Here is a 21,161-nt window from a genome sequence, read left to right as displayed (position 1 = left end):
TTAATATCTGATTATTTAGTTGTTCCAGCATGATTTGTTGAAAAGACTGTCTTTTCTCCAGCGAATTGCCTTTGTACCTTTCTCAAAAATCAATCGACCATAATTGTCTGGATCTATTTCTAGACCCTATTACCAGGCCAATACCACACTGCATCGATTAGTGTAGCTTTACAGAACCTTGAAGTCCGGTGGTGAAAATATTCCAGCTTTGTTCCCTTGGGGTAGTCTAATCTGATGGTCTCTTACTGTGAGTGGAGTTGAGCATCTTTTCATAGGTAGATGCTCCTGGATTTCTTGATTTCATTGTCTCTTGGAATTAGAAGAGACCATAGAAGGTCATCTCTTTCTTATTTGCTGCCTGATGTATTTATTAGCTCCATAATTTCCCACCGTTGCTTGGATCCCTCTGGTGATGGGGAGCCCATTGCCTCTCAAGTAGCCTCTTCCACTTTTTAAATGCAATTTTAACTATGTAATGAAATTGCTCGAGAGTTCCCTGGTGTCCCAGTGGTTAGGATTCTAGGCTTTCACTGTCGTGGCCTGGATCCAGTCCCTGGTCAGGGAACTGAGAATCCCACAAGCCTTGTGGCCAAAAAACAAAAACGAAGGAAAGATATTGTCATATTGCGTCTCAGTCAGCCTCCCTGTAGCCTCCTTACCCTAGCCTAGGCCCTGTCGTTGGAGCCTCCCAGAGTAAGCCTGGCCCTTCTTTCCCCTGGCAGCCATCGTGCCCTTCTAGCCCTGCTCAGACCTGACATGTTTTTGGTATGTGTCCTAGCTAAGGGTGGTTAGCCCTTAGCTCAGCTCCTGGTTCAGCTGGTTCAGCTCCTGGTTAGCCCTGGTTCAGCTCCTTCCACTATTTCTCATGTCATAGATTCTCCAGCCTGGCTGTTTCTGTTGAGAGACCTTCCACTTTTGTCAGTGTCCTTCGCAGTGTATGATGCACAAATGAACAAATTAGTTCAGGTGTGCTCTGAAATGTACAAGCAGGAGAGTTACTTTTCTCTTTTGGGGTACTTAGCATGTCTGTTGTTACTGTTGTTCTGTCTCCTAAGTCATGTCCAACTCTTTGCAACCCCATGAACTGCAACACACCAAGCTTCCCTGTCCGTCACTAGCTCCCAGAGTTTGCTCAAACTCATGTCTATTGAGTCGGTGACACCATCCAACCATCTCATCCTCTGTTGCCTCTTTCTCCTCTTGCCCTCAGTCTTTCCCAACATCAGGGTCTTTTCCACTGAGTCGGCTCTTCTCAGCGGGTGGCCAAATTATTGGATCTTCAGCTTTAGCATCAGTCCTTCCAATGAGTATTCAGAGTTGATTTTTTTTAAGATTGACTAGTTTGATCTCCTTGCTGTCCAAGGTACTCTCAAGAGTCTTCTCCAGCACCACAGTTTGAAAGCATCAGTTCTTTGACCTAAATATGAATGAACTCTGGGTGGCCGTGCCATTTATTTTGAAACCGCTTCCCAGGTGGTGCCAGTGGTAAAGAACCTGCCTGCTGGTATAGCAGGTTCGATCCCTGCGCTGGGAAGATCCCCTGGAGGAGGGCATGGCAACCCACTCCAGTATTCTTGCCTGGAGAATCCCATCTTCCCAGGGAGAGGCCTGGCGGGCTGTGGTCCATGGGGTCACAAAGAGTCAGACGCGACCGAAACAAGTTAGCATGCAAGCCATTTATAGTAGTTTTATACAGTAGTTTAAAAATTTTTTTTAATTAATTTATTTTAAATTGAAGGATAATTGCTTTACAGTGTTTTCTACAGTAGTGTTTTTTAAATTTATTTTTAACTGAAGGATAATTGCTTTAGAATGTTTTATACAGTAGTTTTTGAACCTAAGGACAGGAATTAATATTGAATCTCTTACAGTTGAGTTGAATCTATTACATTTGGCCCATCGTTTCTGCCTGTTGAGATCTTCTTGGAGCTTGGCTTTGATCTCCTTTCCAGGCTTGTGCTACCCAAGAATTTGATTAGCATGCCATCTGTTTCCTCACCCAAGTCACTGATAAAACTACTGACTAGGATGCCACCAAGGACAGAACTCTTGAGACTTGTGATTAAAAACCTCCCTCCCTCCCGCATCAGTCAGCACACTTTGGACACCGCTGTTTAGCTGAAGTCCACCAAATTGTGTTTTTGATGTGTTGGGTGTGCCTAGAATGCCACCATAGCTAACAGAGAGGTATGGACAGCCAGCTTCTCAGCTAGTCCTCAACCTGAACGTTGGGTACCCACTTAAGCTCTCTTTTTAAAAAAGAAAAAGGTTTGTTTACTTTTGGCTGCGCTGGTCTTGGCTGCTGTGTGCGGGCTTTTTGTTTTCTTCTCTAGTCATGGTGCCTGGGCATCTCACTACAGTGGCTTCTCCTGTTGTGGAGCACGGGCTCTGGACGCACTTAGTTGCCCTGAGACCTGCGGGATCTTCCCGGAGCAGGGATTGAACCCATGTCCCCTGCGTTGTCAGGAGGAATCTTATCCACTGGACCACCAGGAAAGCCCCCATCACTTACTTAGCTCTTTTTGATGCCGGTTCTGAGCCTGGCAACAGGAAGCATCCACCACTTCATTTTCATCTCCTCCTTTGCTGAGACACTCGTCACAGCGAACCAGCGTGATTGTCATTTTCTTCTAACTCTTCTGCCTGTAATTTCTTTCCCTTTCTCCTCTGATCCATTCTCTACCCTCTTAAAATCCCGAGACCTACTCAGATCTCCAGTGACTCCTCAGGGTGCCTTTGTTGCAAGAGTTTCTGATTTCCCTGTCCTGTGTGGTCCTTCATTTATTTCTTCACTCTGACCTACCCAGGCCTTCTGCTCTAACCAAATAGGTCAGCTCACTGTCTTTCAAAAAGGCTTCTGCATTTCTTCCTCGGTGCCTTGGTTGGACTCGTGACCCTTGCTTAGGTAAGTCTTCCTCCTACACACCTGTTGGCAATTCTCATTTAGTGTTTCAAGGCCAACTTGAATTTTAGTTATCTTTTTTTTCAGAATAGCCCAAACCACTGTATTTTAAATCCCTCTAGGGAAGGGACCTCATCTCACAGTTCTTTGAAAACAGGACCATTCGTTAGACTTACCAAGTGTCTGCCATTGTAACACACTGTTGGCCCTGGATAAATGCTTCATTATCCTTCTCTTTTAGATCGGCCACATCCAGCATGTGCCAGGCATTTTAAAGATCGGCTATACCTCAGATTCCACTGTACATTCTGAGAATCAGCTCTATGGAAGCAAGTCTATTTTCATACAATAAAACATACCTGTTTATCAGGTTGGCCAAAAAGTAAGATGTTGCGAAAAACCCGAACAAATATTTTTGCCAACCTCTTAAGTATATAATTCAAAGAATTTTGACAAATGTATACATCCCATAACCACCACTCACAGTCACAATATTAAACAAAAGATCTCTGTGTCGTTTGTGGTCATTCCCTCTCCCTGACCCCAGCCAACTCCTGATCTGCTTGCTGCCATGATTGATTAGTTTTGCCTGTTCTGAAGTTTATGTGGGCTTCCCAGGTGGCTCATTGGTGAAGAATTCACATGCAGTGTAGGAGAGACAGATCCAATCCCTAGGGCTAGAAGATCCCCTGGAGAAGAAAATGGCAACCCCATGGACAGAGGAGCCTTGTGGGCTACAGTCCGTAGGGTCGCAAAGAATCAGATACTACTTAATGACTAAACAACAACAATAACTTTTATGTAAATTGGATCATACAGTAGGCACTCTTTTGTGAGTGGCTTCTCTTACTCACCAGATGTTTTTGATATTCAGCCACATTGTTGTGTGTATCAGTTGCATGTATGTATTTTTTGCTGGGTAGAATTCCATTATGTGCATTAACCATAACACGTTCATGCATTCACCTGTGAGTGATAGTTGTTCATTCGCTGGGTCACGTCCGACTCTTTGCGACCCCATGGACTGCAGCACACCAGGCTTCCCTGTCCGTCACCATCTCCCGAGGCCTGCTCAGACTTGTCCATGGAGTTGGTGATGCCATCCAACCATCCTATCCTCTGTCATCCCCTAATTCTCCTGCCTCCAACCTTTCCCAGGATCAGGGTCTTTTCTAATGTGTTGGCTGGCCAAAGGTGGCCAAAGTATTAGAGCTTCAGCTTCAGCATCAATCCTTCCAGTGAATATTCAGGATTGATTTCCTTTAGGATTGACTGGTTCGACCTCTTTGCAGTCCAAGGGACTCTCAAGAATCTTCTGTAGGACCACAGTTTGAAAGCATCCATTCTTTGGTGCTCAGCCTCCTTAATGGTCCAACTCTCACATCCATACGTGACCACTGGAAAAACCATAGCTTTGACTCTATGGGCCTTTGTCGGCAAAGTAATGTCTCTGCTTTTTAATATGTTGTCTAGGTTTGTCATAGCTTTTATTCCAAGGAGCAAGCATCTTTTAATTTCATGGCTGCAGTCATCATCAGCAGTGATTTTGGAGCCCAAGAAAATAAAGTCTTTCACTGTTTCCATTGTTTCCCCATCTATATGCCATGAAGTGATGGGACTGGATGCCATGATCTTAGTTTTTTCAATGTTGAGTGGATATTTGTGCACCTGTGAGTGGACATTTTGCATTATTCCAATTTGGGGCTACTTTGAATGAAATTGCTATGAATATTTTTGAGGATGTATATTTTGATTACTTGGTCATTTAATAAGTGTTTATAGTTGTCCCTTGAACTGCATGAGTCCATTTATATATATATTTCTTTCACTGAATATGAACCAGAATGCTACATAATCCATGGTTGGTTGAATCCATAAAGGCAGGACTGTAAATTGGAGGGCTGACTGTAAAGTTACACATGGACTTTCCACCACGCTCCGAGGATGAGGTGGTGGTGTCAGAGGTTGGTGCCTGTAACCCCCGCCTTTTTCATCAGTCACCTCTACTTTATCAGAGGCTGCCAAAATGTTTTCCTAGGTGGTTATACCATGTGATAGTCCCACCAGTAATTTTCAAGTTTGTGTCCTCACCAATAGTAGGTACTGTCAGTATTTTTCATTTTAGTCATTTTTATGGATGTGTGTTGGGCTTCCCAAGTGGTGTTAGTGGTAAAGAACCTGCCTGCCAGTGCAGGAGACATCAGAGACGTGGGTTCGATCCCTGGGCCAGGACAATCCCCTGGGGAAGAGGGCACTGCAGTCCACTCCAGTATTCTTGCCTGGAGAACCCCATGGACGGAGGAGCCTGGCGGGCTAGTCCATAGGGTCGCAGAGTTGGACATGAGTGAAGAGACTTAGCACACATCCACGTATGCGTGTGTATCAATATTAATACTGTGAAATAGGTATCATCACTCCCATTCATTGAACAAGGACACTGAGGCTCAGAGAGGCAGGTGATTCACCAAGGTCATTTGGCACTTGGCACATGATGGAGCCAGGATTTGAACCCACCGGTGTTTGGCTTTGAAGCCTGTGGGTTTTTTCACCATGGGTGGGGAGTAGACCTGGCCCTTTAAGGACACAGCTACTGGTTTCAAATTAGGCAGTTAGGGCCGGCTCTCTCCCAGAATCCCATGTATGGAGTGATGGGAACACAGAGACTCACAGAAGAATGTCGTGCTCCTGGCTGCCCTTTCGGAGCTGCTGTGGTTCCAGCTGGCCGCACAGTCGTCTCACCCTGGTAGTGTTGGCGGGGAAGTTGAGCAGAATCTCTGCCTGGCTCCTGATGCCTCTCTCTGTGTGGTGACTGCCTCTTCCAGCCCCCGCTGGGACGGCTGTCATGGGGACCTTGAGCTGTCCTTGTAAACAGGGCCTGGGTGCCCGAGTCAGAGCGGCCTCTGGGAGACGTGCACTCAGCCTCCCCGGATCCCATGTCAGCTGGCTGCCTGTGACCTCTGGGACTGTGAGAGCCCTGCTTGGCAGAGCAGAGGGACGGGCAGACTCAGCCATGCAGGCCCGTGAGGGATCAGATGGGAACGTGGGTCGGATTTAGTGCCTGCAGCACATGGGCCTCCTGCCTGGGGTCCTCTGGACACAGCTTTTTTTTTTTTTAATTGTTTCTAGACAGTTCTCCTGGGCTTCTGAGCAGCTCCGCTTAACAAGGCTGTGCTGTCGGCCCCAAGAGAACTGTTAGAGAGCAGATTACTTTGCTCTCTCCACAGCTAATTGGCCTTCCCAGGTGGCGCTAGTGGTAAATAACCCGCCTGCCAGTACAGGAGACATAAGAGACGTGGGTTCGATCCCTGAGTGGGGAAAATCCTCTGGAGGAGGTCACGGCAACCCACTCCAGTATTCTTGCCTGGAGAATCCCATGGACAGAGGAGCCTGTCGGGCTGCAGTCCATAGGGTCGCAGAGTTGGACACGACTGAAGCAACTTAGCCTGCACGCACGCATGCATGTACTCTTTACCCAAACACTCATCTGAAATTATAAAGTGTGAATGGGTGAGGGTCAGGGATTATATGGGGAGGGAGGAGGAGTTGAGACTAATCTTCATTTTCCACATTATTGTTGCCTTGGACCCTTCAGCCTGGGGTGCCCGCCCAGGTGAGCACTGCCCCATTGACCAGCTGCAAGAGAGGCCCGCGGCCCTGGGCGTGCACGCGTTTGCATACGGTGTGTGTTTCCCACAAGGTGGAGCAAGCAAGTCTCTACCCCGATCATCTCTGCCGCTCTCTCCACCATTTGCCTGATTATTCCAGTTGTATCTAGATTCCAGTTTACCTTCACTTTTTTGGGGGAGGGGCTGCACCGTGTGACACGCAGGATTCCTAGTTCCCTGACCAGAGATCGAACCCACACCGTCCGCAGTGGACACGTAAACACTGGACCACCAGGCAAGTCCCATACCTTCTCTTTTAAAGAGACGAGGAGGGGCTTCTCTGGTGGTTCAGTGGTTAAGACTCTACACTTCCACTGCGGGAGGTGTGGGTCCCGTCCTTGGTTGGGGAACTGAGATCTCGCATGCCATGCAGTGCTGCCAAAAATAAAGAGCTAATGAGCCACGGCTTTTCCTGCTCGCTGAAAGGAACAAAGCGTACATGCCTCCAGAAATGAGGGTTAAAAGAGGGGAAGCTTGCAGCCCTCCAGCATCCCCTCCGTAGCCGTCTCCCTCCTGACTTCACAAAGCTGCCAGCTGCCAGGACAGGCTGGGGCCCAGCGGTCAGGGCACCGTCTCCTCCACGTCCTGGTCGACTGTTGAGGTGATCCTCTTCTGTTTCACAGAAGCGGCCCCATGGGACCTCTTTCTTCTTTTTTCCCCCCAGATGTCACGGTGACTGTGACAGAGTCACTGGGGTTCGTACATGTTGCAGAGGAACCTTCCTTTCGGGGGTGGCCACCTTCCTCTGGGCATGCCTGCAGTACTCTGGGCCCATGGACCTGAAAGAGAAGCACGAGGTAGGCCGTGATGGTTGCCCTCCTGGGGACTGTGTGTTTCTGTTGGACTTTCCGACCTGTGTTTGCCTGGGAGGTCCTCGTGAGGGGGCTTGACACTGAAAGTGAGAGGTGGGGTGTGTGGTTCTGGGGCTCGGAGCACGTGATCTGATCCCTCGATGAGGCTATTGACGGCCGGAATGCACAGACTCCAGGAGCTGGGACTCAAGGGCAGAGGGTGGACCAGTGAATGTGGCCGCGTGGAGCCGGTTCCCGATCGGGGTTGGGTCCCAGCCAGTTTCCACTCCTCGCCCAGGGCTGTGTAATTTCACTTGTTTGCTGTCTGCCCCAACCTGCCGAGCCGTGTTGAGTATTGTCCGGCGCCCTCTCTCTGGTTAGGGAAGAGCTCCCCAGTCAGACTCCAGGCACAGCTGCTGAATCAGCTGGGGGTGAGCCCCCCAGCGGTCCAGGCGGCACGCCCCCACCCGCAGCCTGACTCGGGCACCCCCAGCCTCCACATACACCATCTTTACGCAGAGCTAGATTTGTTGTTGATCTGAGCACCCCTCTCCTGGGACGAAGATTGCCCTACATCTTTGCCTGGACGCCTGTCACACATTGCTCCAGGTCCCCCTGTCTCTGACCTCCTGTCTCCACTGGGTGGGCAGGGAAAGCTACCCCAAATGCAGAGTTGACCTTTTTTTTGTTGCTCCTGCTTAAAAGTCATTGTGTCGCCTGCCAAAATCTTTACTATGGGGTCCAGAGCCCTCCACATGCCCACTTCTGCCCATTGGCCCAGCATCCCACACCTCCCCTGCCTTGGTGTTTACCACTGATAATTCTTTTTCCAGGGGGCGGGGGGGGCTGTGCTGTGCAGCCTCTGGGATCTTAGTTCCCTGAACAGGGATCAGATCTGTGCCCCCTGCTGTGGAAACACAGAGACCTAACCACTGGACTGCCAAGGAAGTCCCACCACTGGTAATTCTGAGTGCTTTAGGGTTTGGGTACGCACTTCGTGTTTAGGCTGTTACTTAATCCCCTCCCCCTCCTTCTCCTGCCAGGCTTCTACTTTTCTTTCATTCAAGATCTGGTTTAAGCATGACCTTCTCCAGATACTTCCTCATCCCTCCAGAGTCCCTTCTTCCAGCATTCACAGCCCCTCCACCGTCGTACTTGCTATGCCGTGTTGACACCATCTGTCTGTCCCGCTTTATCTCAGCATCCCTGGCTCCTAGCATAGAGCCTGGCATGTAGCAAGGGCTTAGTAAATATTGATTGACTTGAACTTACGATAGCGATCTTCCTGCCAAAGAGACCTTGGGATGTCTAGGGAAGGAGCCATGGGTCCACACACTGGAACCTGGCTGACTGAGGACATGTTCAGCTCCAGGAATCACGTGCCTCTGGATGGGCTGTGGACCAGGCTCATGGACCTGAACTTAAGGCCTCCTGCTCACAGAGGCCTCTGGCTGCTGTGCAGGTGTCCATCCTAGCCGGGATGGGCATGCAGGCAAAGCTCCACTTGTCCCACCCCCAGCCTGGGGGCAGGGCTGCTGTGTACAGTTGCAAGGGCCGTGCACTGCTCAATTCCAGGGAGCGCCCTCCCTCCAAAGGTTACGATGTGGTGATGAGGTGGCCTGCCTGGGTGAGGTCGAATGTCCCCAAAACAGAGGACAGTATCTTTCTCTGGTTCCAGCCTGTGGCTGAAACATTCATTACTATTGAATCAGGGAAATAGATTTCTGTGGTCCAGGGCCTGGCTTCTCTCTCAAGCCCAAAGAACACTTGTGAACCCAGGCTGGATGCCTTTTGTTGGGGACGGTTTTCCTTCATCCTCTTGTTTTTCTTTCTGGATAGATGTTCTCCTGGATCTAGAAAGCACCATCACCACCATCATCAATTGTATTCATGGAATGCTCCCTGTGGGTTGGTAGAGCTCTAGGCCCCAGGGCGGGGGTGGAGGGGTTGGGGGGGGAGGGGGGGATGGCCTTTGGCTTACAGACTATTCGAGGAATTTATAGGGTAAGCAGCTAAGTAATAGATCTGATGACGTTTCTACCTGAGGTACCTTGTGAGTTGTATAAATGTGGGCTTCTAAGGTGGATCTCTGGGGCCTCCAGTGGGAGTGGGTGAGCTGACATGCTGGGAGTTGTTGGTGAGGTTGTCTGTCGTTGCCTGGCAACCGTTTGCCTGTTGCCGGTTGATCCTTTGCATCTCGCCCCCCTCCTCTTTGTGACCTACCTGTCCTCAGTGTCCTCGGGAGGCACCCCTCTCCCGTCTCCAGCCCGTGGTGGATGTGCCATTGGCAGTGACAGTCTGGGTCTCTCCTTCCCAGATGCAGAAGTTCCCCTTTCACTTGCTGCAGTGGACAGTGTTGGAAAGAGGGGACCAGACACCGGAAGGCTGTGCTGGGGGCTGGGGAGCACCTGGGTTGGTCTCTATGGGCTGTTGCACAGGAGAGACAGTGCTTGCTTAGTTGTGGTTCCCCCAGAGCAGTGTCTTCATAGAAAGCTAAAGGGGAGTGTGCCCTGGGAGCCGGGGCTGGGGGTCAGGAGTCTCCTGGGCACTTTGCTGAAGCTGCTGCCCGACATTGGAGTGACTGCCTCTGAAGCCGACCCCTCCTCCCCCTTCCTCCTCCGGGAGACTTCCTGCCCTTAACCTCCGGGTAGCCCAGGTCCTTCCTTTCCTATCCCCGCTCAGCTCTGGGTTTGGCTGGGCCTGGGGTGGGCCCCCCCACCCCCGGTGAACTGTGCTAGAGAAGGGGGAGGGGAGAGGCTGGCTGCAGAGGAGATGGCGTTGTCTAGGAAGCAGGGCCCTGGAGAGACTGTCTCAGGTCCAGCCCGCGCTCAGGTTTTGGACCTGTTAGGCCATTTCCTCTCCGCTGAGGTGTTCCTGCCCCAGCCTCAGGGTGGCTTGGAGGGAGGCAGAGAACTCTCCTGTCCGCTCTCAGGGTCTTTTGCCCCCATGTCATCCAGGGGGTCCGTTCTGACAGCTTCCTGTGTGTCAAACTCGGGGTCCTGGAGTGATGCCCAGGCCCTGAATGGAGCCCCAGGAGGTCCCCAGCCCCCCTTTTCTTGCGGGGACGAGGCTGGTGTCCTGTCCCAGCAGCACCTGGGCAGGAGTATCCGCGTGGAGTCGGTGGACGGCTGCTGGCTGAGCTCTGCACTGGCACCGATGAGTGGCTCTTGGAGGCCCCCCACCTGGTGGGAGGGAGTTTGGCCCATTGTTGGGATCCCCAGAGGCTTCCTTTCAGGGGCTCTTCCCTCTCCCTCTCTGGTCCCCTGTTTTCTGCCCTCCTGGAAGTCAGTGCTCCGGTTTTCTCGCTTGTCAGTCCTCTCCCCTCCTCTAGGATGTGCTGCTATTAATAACTCTCAAGTCCCCGCTCCCCTCCTTCCCGCAGCTCTAACAGAGGAGAGGGCTGCGGTTGGCGTGGCTCCTGCTGGAGTGTCAGGGATCCGGGGGACTCCCCCGGTAGGGCCCCTCACCTTCGCCCAGTGACAGGGGCCCCAGGAAAGGGATTGGGGCGGTGAGAGGCCAGGTCCTCCTTGATGCGGGCAGCTGCCCTCGGGGCTGCGGGCCTACAGCAGCCATTTCCTGCCCAGCCTCTCCTCCGGTGGGCGCCTCCCGACCCCCGGGCTCCCCGTGGTGCCTCCCCTGCTGAACGGGCCAGCCCCCGACATCTGGCAGAGCCCCTGCCGGTCCCCCCTCTCCCTGCTCCCTCCCACCCGCCCTCCAGCACCGGCAGCCCGGCCTCCGCCTCCGCCTCCTCCCTCCCTCGATCTGCAGCATGACTGGGAACAGGCTGAATTAATCAGCAGATTGAAGCTCCACTCCGCTGCTGCCGCCGCTGCACCGGCTCCTCCTCGCTCACACGCGCTCCAGCCCTCTCCCCTGTTCTCCCCTGCCCTCCCTCACCCTCTCCGTTTCCCGTCTCCTTCTCGCCCTCCCCGGGGGCGGTGTTGGCAGCCCGGTAGCTGACTCGCTTGTGGCCCAGGCGCTGCCCCATGCTCTTTAAGCGGGCAGAGCTGTGGACGGCCCCGCAGGGCAAAGGCGGCAAAGTGAGTATGCCGGCTGGGCTTGACAGCCCCGTCCCACCCGCCCAGCTTCCCCGCTTTGTGTTGGAGGCTTTGGGTTAACGGTGGGGTCGAAGGTGGAGGCTGGACCTGCATTAGAGGGAGCGAGGACCGTGGAAGGAGCCTGGGAGTGGGAACCATGAAGCCGGGGTGTGGAGCCACCCATCCAGCCCCTGAGTCACCCACCGTCACCCAGAGCGGGACAGGAGCTCGTGTTTCCCCGTGGGGCACCCTTTCACGGCATGCCGGGACCCGGGTCACCGTGTACAAGGCTTGGATGCCAGCCCGTCCTCGGGGCCCTGAAGGAGGCGTCTCTCGCTGGACCACATGGGTCTTGAGACAGGAGCCACCAGGGCTGGGAGGGGGAAAGGGTTTCTTCCTGGATCTTGTCCGCAGGAGGTGAGGAAGAAGATGGGCGAAACTGCCTGGTCCGTATGAGGAAGAGGAGGAGGGGCCCCTGCTTAAGGTTTTGAGTAGCTTGTCAGTGAAGTCGATTCCGGTCTGTCTGGCCCAGCTCAGATGAGGTTCGTGGTGATGCTTGTCATATGTCCTGGAGGACAGTGGCCTAATCTCTGCTCCGGTGATTCCAACATCGTGGAGTCCAGCTTTGGGTCCCCTGCCCGCTGCACCGGCCATGAAGGCCGTGACCCAGGGGACCTGGCAGAGGGTCAGCTGGTTCTGATTAGCGGTTTTGTGCTGTGGCCGAGGCCAGTTCATCATCGGTCCACCTGAGCCTAGGGGACCTTGAGTCCACTTTTTCCCGAAACAGGTCAAACAGGAAGGAAGACGGCTGCTTTGCTGAGGGAACCTCAGAGGAGTCCTGACTGGGGGTGCTTCTGGGCCACCGGAGAAGCCTGACACGGTGGCACAGGGCAGCCCAGGTGTACTGGCTCCTGAAGCCTCATTAGACTGACCCAGATGCTTAGCTCTGGGCCCTGGGGAGTGGATTCGGTTCTGGAGCAGGTTCCTTGTGGTTCTGGTTGGACCCATCACCACCTGCTGCTCCCTGAATCCCTGGGCCTGACCCGTGTCCTCTTTTGGTGATGAGACGGAGAGGGAGTGAGGGGTGTGATGGCAGCCCTCCTGAGCCCGCCCCTGCTGGGGCCTCAGGAGTGGAGTCCTGGAGGCTGAGCAGCTCAAAGAGTGGGACATGGTTGCTTCTGCCCAGAAAACCTCAGTGTCGGGGAAGAAGCAGGGCCGCCCCTCCGCTCTGGTGTGCCTCCTGGAGGTGCCTGGGGGCAGGGAGGAGGAGCCTCTGAGCACCCCCCCCCCCCAGGCTCTCCGCTTGGTCTTGGTGGACAGAGAGGAGGAAACCTTGGATAGAGTGCGTGTGGCCTGGGTTCTTACCTCTCACACCAGCCCCAGCCTTGCACCGAACCCGCTGTGGGTGCCCAGCCTCACTCGGTGCTTTTGAGAAGGGCCGCCGTGAGCCTTTTCTTTGACCAATTTCCTCCGCTTCATTTCTCACACCTCGTGGGTGGAAAGCCTCGGGAAAAGCAGAGAAGCAGGGGTTTTCCCCACGCCCGGGCTCTCCTGCTGGAGAGGGGGTTGTCATCGTGCCTCGGATGCAGCCACAGCAGTTGCATCTGCGGGCCGCAGAGGGCCGACTGGAGGGCGGTGTCGGGCCCTGGGGCCTCTGTGCGGGCAGGCGCTTTCCTCAGGAGGCATATAATTACAGTGGCTCATTTTCCCCCTGCTGTGTTGCCTTTAATCGCCAGTCTGGAGTGGGTGCTCCAGACCAGACACAACATGCGGGGGGCTGACTCATGGGGGCTCCGTGCTCACCTGCCACTGCCCGGGGAGCTTCTGCCACCCTCTGGCCCCTCCTCCTACCCCTGGAGGGGAGCAGATTGCAGGTTCCAAGAACCTGGAGCAGAGAAGGAGCTAAACGATCGCTGGGTCGGGGGCTCAGGGGGTTTGGGGTGCCTGAAATAAGACAGCGGGTACAGGCCAGCCACAGGGCAGGCGGAGGGCAGTTGCCGAGTGTCCACGGTCTAAAGGTCCGGCCAGAGGAAGGCTGCGCCCCGGCTGCTCCCTTAGCCTTCCTGAGCCTGGCACCCGTTCCGGCCCAAGCAGCTCTCCGGGTGACTCCGCAGCGCCATGAGCTTTGTCAGCCCTTGCTTTCTCCTGCCCTTTGGCGCACAGCCTGTCCACCTCTGCCAGCCAGCCCTCCCCTGCCCGCAAGAGGTGTACTCACTTTAGTTTCTGGAGACCTGGCCCAGGCAAGTCCACCCTGGGAACTCGCACTCCCTGCTGGGGAAGGGAGTTCAGAGGGTTGAGCCCAGAGGAGGACGGGGCAGGGGAATGACAGGCAGGCCTCCCACACTCTCTTCTTTCAGGGTTTTCTGGGGATGAGAGGGGCAGCCATCCCCCTCTGGGGCCAGCCCCTTGGCCCTGGACAGGCCCCTGGTCACCCTTGGCTTTTTTCTCTCTCCTTCTTGCCCCTGGAGGCTTTCTTCCCTCCAGCCAGGAGTCTAGGCAGAGGTGCTGGCCTTACCTGGCACTCCTTTGTTCTGGACCATGGGCTCTCGGCCCGGATCCCTGCCAGAGGGAGGTGTTTACCCTTAAGGGGGTGCCAGCTCCCTGCCTGGAGGCCCATTTCTTCCTGAGCTGAAATAACCAGTTCTTCCCTCTTGGAAGAGACAGGTCTCATCTCATAATCCCCCAGAGCCTCTGTGGAGAGCAGGATGCGGGGGGGTTCAAGCGAAGGAGCTGGGAGGTCTTTGGGTGGTACCCGCTCTGGGGCCCGTTCTCACCTCTCAGGCTGAGAGAGAGCTGGCGACAGGCCCGCGGTGCCCGGTCTGCAGCCAGGGGATGCCACCCCAGGCCATCAACCCCTAGTGGTAGAGATGTGTATCTGGTGAGGGGCTAGGCTGCCATGGCGTGGAGGGAATATGGAGACCCGCAGGGAGGAGGAAATCCAGGAACGTTAGTGGACAAAGTCAGGGCAGGACCCCGAGGGTAGGAGCAGAGAGGCAGGGCTGTGAACCCAGGCAGCCCCACTGACTTAGTGATGCTTGGCCGGGACCCATTGGATAAACCCAGACCCTTTCTTGGCGCCCCAGGGCTAGGCCTCCCCTCTCCTTGCTCAGAACTTTCCCTGGTGAAAGCCCTCGTTGGTGCTCTTCAGGTTGCCCTGGGAAAGACTCACTGCTCCCCCAGGCCCTGTCTTTCCTGGGGGCCTTCTTTTCCCCTGGACCCCCAGCTGGGGATCTGTGCCTCAGATCCACCCAGGGTGGGCCTCACCTCCAGAAGTGTTGATGGGTAGGTCTGGCATGGGGGACCTGGACCTGCACGTTTGTAAAAGCTCCAGGCAGTTCTGCCATAGGTCCTGGGTTGGGCTTCCCAGGTGGTACTAGTGGTAAAGAACCCACCTGCCAACGCAGGAGACGCAAGAGATGCGGGTTCTATCCCTGCTCTGGGAAGATCCCCAGGAATAGGAAATGGTAACCCACTCCAGTGTTCTTGCCTGGAGAATCCCATGGACGGAGGAGCCCGGCAGGCTGCAGTCCCTCGGGTCACAGAGTCAGACACAGCTGAGTGGCTGAACACTTGACAACGCTGATTAAGGTGTCCTTGATACCAGTGAAGCTACACGCACGTTCGTTCACTCATTCACTCACCAAGTATTCATTGAGCCGCTGCCCTGTGCTGGTGGGAGAGCACAGACATGGAAGAATTCACCACCTGCTTTCAAGGAACTGGCTGGCTGGCTGGTGGGGGAGCCAGACAAGTAAGCCTATGCTGCCGGTGCCCTGCGGTGCTGCCTGTGAGCCAGGTCACCCTGCGGTGCCGTTGGAATACAAGCCTCCCCCAGTATGTGCAGCCCTGGGTTTTGGGAAAATTTCCCAGAGCGGGTGGTGGTTGAGCCGAGTCTCAGAGAAGTAAGAGTTGTCTGGGGCAGGGAGTGTGTTCTTGGCTAGGAAAATACAGGAAGATGCTGGCACATGAGCTCACGGAGCTGGGTGTGTGGCAGGAACAGCAGGAGAGGAGGCTGGAGAAGATCCCAGACCATGCTCAGGAGTCTGGGCTGGATTTTAAAGGGAAACAGGGTCAGTTGATCAGATGCACGCTCCCTGGCTGGGATGGAAGGTAGGGACTGGGAGGTGGGAAGGGGAGGCAAGGGTTGAGGAGAGGGGCTGAAATGCCTGGGTGAGGGTAACTTGCAGGAGGGCTACTGGCCCTGGTGGGGAGAGCTGGGCGGTAGTTTCGGGGTTTTGCACGTGTCGACTCACAGATACCTATGAAAGAGCTGTGGATCAGTCAGAAACGGGTCAGAATTTAGGACAGTGGTCAGGCTAGTGGTCAGATTTAGGCGTTGGAAGCTTATTGCTGGCAGGCGAATCCCTGTGGCTGATGTTGCCCTGGAAACGTTCACAGTGTTGTGGAGATGTCATAGGAGGGACTGCGGGGTAGGCGGACAGGACAGAGGAGGCGAGAAGCCCAGGAGAGGGGGTCTCGCTGGCAGAGGTCCGTGCCTCGTTCCACCCACCCTCAGCGAGTGGGAGCGCGGGGCATGGTCAGTACAGGCCCTTTCCTGGAAGCAGCCTGGGAGCAACCTTGCTCTGAGCCTGCGTTCTTCTCGCCGTCAGTGTTACAGTAGCTTCCCTTTAATGAACTGACGGTAACAGAAGTTGGTGGGGTTTTTCTTCTTCATGGTTTTACTAAGGAGAACTTTAAGCTAGTACCTCTAGGTTAGTTCTCTTCTCCCCCCTTAGAAAGCGAAAGTTGCTCTTTGCGACCCCACGAACTGTTCAGTCCATGGAATTCTCCAGTCGAGAATACCAGAGTGGGTAGCCTTTCCCTTCTCCAGGGGGTCTTCCCGGCCCAGGAATCGAACCCAGGTCTCCTGCATTGCAGGCGGATTCTTTACCGGCTGAGCCACCAGGGAAGCCCCTCACACTTAAACAATCCACATTTTCCAGCCGGAGAACTGGGAAAGATGGCCACAGTGCAGTAAGGGGAGCTGGGCGGTGAGCACGGCCCAAGTGGTACTGGGCTGCTGATGGCAGTGGGTTGGGAGTTGAGTGAAAGGAGAGTTAGAAGATGCTGAGCCTAGAAAGGTGTGTTTCTGGCCTTGTTTTATTTTACTTTTTGACTGTGCCAGGTGGCCTGCGGGATCTTAGTTCCCTGACCAGGGGTCAAACCTGTGCCGTCTGCATTGGGAGCGTGGTGTCCTAACCTCTGGACCGTCAGGGAAGTCCCTCTAGTTTTGTGTTAAACTGGGCTTTTGAATGATGAGGGGACTGTGTACCTGTACATCTTTTAGCTCGGTGGGGAACATGCTCATGACCCCTACCGCTTGCCAGGGGCTAGTGAAGGGGAGGGAGGGCGAGGCCTTGGGAGGAGGGATGAAGGTTCTGGGGAGGTGGGAGGGGAGGGGGCCTGGGCCTCCTGTGGGTTGCCGAGCGCCACCCCCTCTCCCCTCTAGGGCGAGCCGCCCTTGGCCCTGGGCCTGTCCACCCGGAAGGCCCTCAGCATTCTGAAGGAACAGCTGGAGGCAGTGCTGGACGGACACCTGAAGGAGCGGAAGAAATGTCTCACGTGGAAGGTGACGCGTCCTCCTGGGAGCCCAGAGCCTAGCTGGTGTCCTGGTCCATGCACGGGTGGGAAAAGAATTTCCAGACATGAGGCAGGATGAGAGGAGAAGAAAGTTTTCTAGAGTGGGAGACGCTGTTAGCATAGCAGGCCGGCTCGAGGGAGAGCTGAACCCTTTCAAAGGCTGGCAGCCAATTTTTATAGCCTCAAGACAGAGAAAATTCCTACTGGAATGATGGCATTAGGTGATGGGATGCCATAGGGCTGATAATAGGGTGGGTATTTGACCTAATAAGGAGTCAGGGGACTGGCCAGTTTAGATCCAGAGGCTCATGGCAACAGTTGCTATGGGGCTTGGTCAGTTCCAGAGATTTTCATCCTGTGACCCTCATCCAGGACTCCATACCCGTGGCCGTGGTATAGGGCTCCACAGTTTGGGATGGCGGAAAAGCTTGAGAGGCCCATTCTCAGGGCCGGGACTCACCTTGTCCTCCTGGGCAGCATGACCCAACCGAGGCATCCCTAAAAATCAGAAAGGAGTCAGGGTTCCTTTCAGAGTGACGTCCTGACCCCCCAGCTGGGACTGAAGCAAGGTGATGGAGGCAGCCACAGGGGGCGGGATCGGCTGGGCTGGGGAGGGAGGCAGTCAGATCCTAGCAGGTCAGAGGGTCCCGGCCCCTTCCTGCCCCCTCACTTGTCCCCCGGCCTCTTACTTCCCGGCTCCTCCCCCAGGAGATGTGGAGAAGCAGCTTCTTGCACCACGGGAACCGCTGCTCCTGTTTCCACTGGCCGGGCGCCTCGCTCATGCTCCTGGCCGTGCTCTTGCTGCTCGCTTGCTGTGGGGGCCAGCCGGCCGGCAGGTACACAGCCCACAGCCCTGGCGGGGGTGGGGGTGGGGGGTTCTTCCTGTCTCTCACAGCACAGCATCTGGGCTTGTCTGTCTCCTGTCCCCCGTACCCACCTGGGGAGACAGGGAACTGCCCCCCGCAGTCAGAGCCTGGGTCAAGTGGGAATCTGCTCGGCCAGCTGCTGTCAGAAGCAGAAGGTAGTGGGGATGGCAGCGTGGGGCCCTGGGTTGGCTGGGCTGCAGAGCACCCCCACCCCGCACCGGCCAGGACCCCCAGGACACCCTCCCCTCTCACTGCCAGCCGCGGGGTGGAGCTGGGGAACGCCTGCGCGCTCTTCCTCCTGCTGCTCCTCAACCTCATCCTCACTGGGCGGCAAGACCGGCTGAAGCGGCGGGAGGTAGAACGGAGACTACGGGGCGTCATTGGCCAAATCCAAGGTGAGGCTGGGCTGGGCGCAGACCTGCAGAGGGGCCAGTGTTGGAATGAGGGACGCGGGTTGATCCGGGGAAGCGAGGAGAACAGACCCGGATCCGGAGGTACGTGCTGGATCCAGCCGGTGTGTGCGGAGCTCCGGGTGAGGCTGTGTCCCACTTTCCACCTTCATCAGATGCCCTCAGGGATGGCAAGGAGGTCAAGTGGCCAGATGCCATGTACCCAGACCTCCACATGCCGTTCGCACCATCCTGGTCTCTGCACTGGGCCTATAGAGATGGACATCTTGTCAACCTGCCGGTTAGCCTGCTGGTGGAAGGAGACATCATAGCTCTGAGGCCGGGCCAGGAATCCTTTGCTTCCCTGCGGGGCATCAAGGTAGCTGGGGGCTCCTCTCCTTCCCTGGAAATTCTGTGGGAACGTCCACCAGCAGTGGTGGGAGGGTCCCGGGGCTTAATCCTGACCCTTGCTGCCCAGCTCGCGGGTTTCCTGGCAAGCGCTCTAGGAAAAAACGGAGAAAGCCTGGAACATCTTTCTCTTCGTCATGTTCTTCCTTCTCTGTGATCCTCAAGTTGCTAGGAAACCCGTCCCCCAGGCTCTTCCCACCCCACCCCAGGTGGCTCCTTGCTCACTGATGGTTCTTAACCTGGTGAGAGGTCTCTGCATCGCTGGAATAGTCGAGGAAGAGTGGCTTCCCCAGGACCCACTGATTACCCTCCCCCTGCTCCCCCATCTGCGGCAGGACGACGAGCACATCGTCTTGGAGCCGGGAGACCTGTTCCCCCCTTTCTCGCCGCCCCCGTCCCCCCGGGGAGAAGTGAAGAAAGGGCCGCAGAACCCCCAGCAGCACCGGCTCTTCCGTGTCCTTGAGACCCCCGTGATCGACAACATCAGGTGGGGGCGCTGCGCTGTCCCCCAACCTCTCCCCCCAGAGCCTCCCCACTGTGAGCCGTCGGCCGGCTATGGCGACAGGAAGGAGCTTGGTTCGTACCTGGGCCCCTTAGAGCAGGCATCTGCAGGGCCTTCGCTTTAGCTTCTTGTGAGGATTCTTTTTTTTTTTCCAGTTTGTTTGGCTGTGTCAGGTCTTAGTTGTGGCTTGCAGGCCCAGTAGGTGCAACACGTGGGTTTAGTTTCTCCACAGCACGTGGGATCTTAGTTCCCCATCCAGGGATCGAACCCACGTCTTCTGCACTGTAGGGTGGATTGTTAAGGAAGTCCCTTTCGTGAGAATTCTTCAACTGGATGATTGACCCCCTCTCCGTCTGGACTCTGAAGGGACAGCTTCAGAGGTGGCCATGGGCCACAGTGGCCAGGAGGCCATTCTCCCAGGGCCAGGGCCTGGGAGGGGAGCAGGGAGCTGCAGGACCCAAGGCTCGCCCGAGCGTAGGACCATCTCTTTCTGCAGGTGGTGCCTGGACATGGCCCTGTCCCGCCCGGTGACCGCTCTGGACAACGAGAGGTTCACGGTGCAGTCGGTGATGCTGCGCTACGCGGTGCCCGTGGTCCTGGTGTGTGCGGCCGGGCCATGGCAGAGGCAGCAGGGGGCCGGGGGCTGGGGGACCCTGGGAGCCAGACTCAGGCAAGCCTGTGAGCAAAGACAGGAGGGTCCAGGCGTGAGCTGGCTAGTGCCGGGGGTGGGGGAGTGTGAGTGGGCAGAAAGTGGGGTGCCTTAGAGCCTGGGTCCCTCCTGGGGTGAGGCATTAAGGCAGCATCTCTTCTGTCCCCAACAGGCTAGCTTCCTCATCACCAATGCCCTGCGCTTCATGCTGAATGCCCCGGGTGTCACCACCTGGCAATATACCCTCCTCCAGCTGCAGGTAAGACCACCCTCTCCTCTCTTTCCACAGAGACTGGGTCCCCTCGAGGTGCCTTGACTGCCCCTCCCACCCCCAGCCCAGGGGTCTCCCAGACTTCCGCTTCGGAGCACCTGCTTTCCTTTCCCCCTTCCCACCCGCTGCCCCGAGCGGTCCCTGTTACTCAGGGGAGGGCCCCAGGAGCCTCATTGGGGCTCGCTCTTTCCCAGGTGAATGGCGTCCTGCCCATCCTCCCCCTGCTCTTCCCCGTCCTCTGGGTCCTGGCAACCGCCTGTGGAGAAGCCCGCGTCCTGGCCCAGATGAGCAAGGCCTCCCCCAGCTCCCTGGTCAGTTGTTCCGGGGCCTCAGGGAGGGGGTGTGGGAGAGTGCAGAAAGAGCCAAAGACAGGAACAGAAAGGCAGAGTGGGCTGTGCCCCCAGCAAAGAAGGCGGAAGTGTGGCTGCCCCACCTCCCGCCCTGAGCCCAGCACACGGCCCGCCCTGGGCAGCTCTCTGAGGGCTCCGCCTCTCTAGCCAGCAGGGTCTCCAGACCAGGCCCCGGGGACGGCCAGGCGTCCATCCACCCTTGCTCTCAGCAGACAGGGGTTCCGGGGCTGCCTGGTGTCCTTCACCGAGAGGTGCGAGACCCCCCACCCGCCGGCTCCGAGGCCTGCAGGATGGTGGCAGTTTCCTCTCCAAGTCTCACTCCCTCTTCTCTGTGCAGCTGGCCAAGTTCTCAGAGGACACTCTCAGCAGCTATACGGAAGCCGTGTCCCCTCAGGTACCCTCGCCCGGATGGATGCTGGCCCTGTACCCCCAGCCCAGCTCCCCCAGGCCCCTTCTGGAGCCCCCGGGTACCCCTGCATTATGGCCTTGAGCCTCCCTCTCAGAGCCCCTCTAGCCTCCCCGTCCCATATGGGTAATGTGTCACTGCTGGGGGGGCACACACTCCCCCCAGACCATTTCCTCTCGGTCCCCAAGGCCATCTCCAGGGAAATGTGGCCGAGCGCCTTGTCTCTGCCCCCAGGAGATGCTGCGCTGCATTTGGGGCCACTTCCTGCGGGTGATCCAGGGGACGTCGCCCACACTGAGCCACAGCTCCAGCCTGCTGCACAGCCTGGGCTCCGTCACGGTGAGG

The 21,161-nt window shown here is 56.0% G+C and overlaps 1 protein-coding gene across 6 annotated transcripts in view; it reads left to right on the top strand.

Annotated features, from left to right (window-relative positions):
• Nucleotides 1-21,161, top strand: part of TMEM94 (transmembrane protein 94) — a 35,335-nt gene that overhangs the window by 5,231 nt on the left and 8,943 nt on the right. For 3 of the 6 annotated variants that reach the window (XM_068977652.1, XM_068977653.1, XM_068977651.1), the window contains exons 2-12: nt 7,280-7,364; nt 16,845-16,964; nt 17,684-17,811; nt 18,100-18,236; nt 18,407-18,609; nt 18,974-19,125; nt 19,637-19,739; nt 19,962-20,048; nt 20,255-20,371; nt 20,748-20,804; nt 21,051-21,155. In XM_068977652.1, the coding sequence (XP_068833753.1) occupies nt 7,280-7,364; nt 16,845-16,964; nt 17,684-17,811; nt 18,100-18,236; nt 18,407-18,609; nt 18,974-19,125; nt 19,637-19,739; nt 19,962-20,048; nt 20,255-20,371; nt 20,748-20,804; nt 21,051-21,155 (1,294 nt within the window). Of the gene's footprint in view, nt 1-7,231; nt 7,365-11,344; nt 11,399-16,844; nt 16,965-17,683; nt 17,812-18,099; nt 18,237-18,406; nt 18,610-18,973; nt 19,126-19,636; nt 19,740-19,961; nt 20,049-20,254; nt 20,372-20,747; nt 20,805-21,050; nt 21,156-21,161 lie in introns of those variants that run through there. The other 3 variants (XM_068977656.1, XM_068977655.1, XM_068977654.1) reach the window with 2 other exon arrangements.

This window comes from Capricornis sumatraensis, chromosome 8, assembly GCF_032405125.1.
Source record: "Capricornis sumatraensis isolate serow.1 chromosome 8, serow.2, whole genome shotgun sequence".
Classification (NCBI taxonomy): Eukaryota; Metazoa; Chordata; class Mammalia; order Artiodactyla; family Bovidae; genus Capricornis; species Capricornis sumatraensis.
This window is presented reverse-complemented; position numbering and strand designations above follow the sequence as displayed.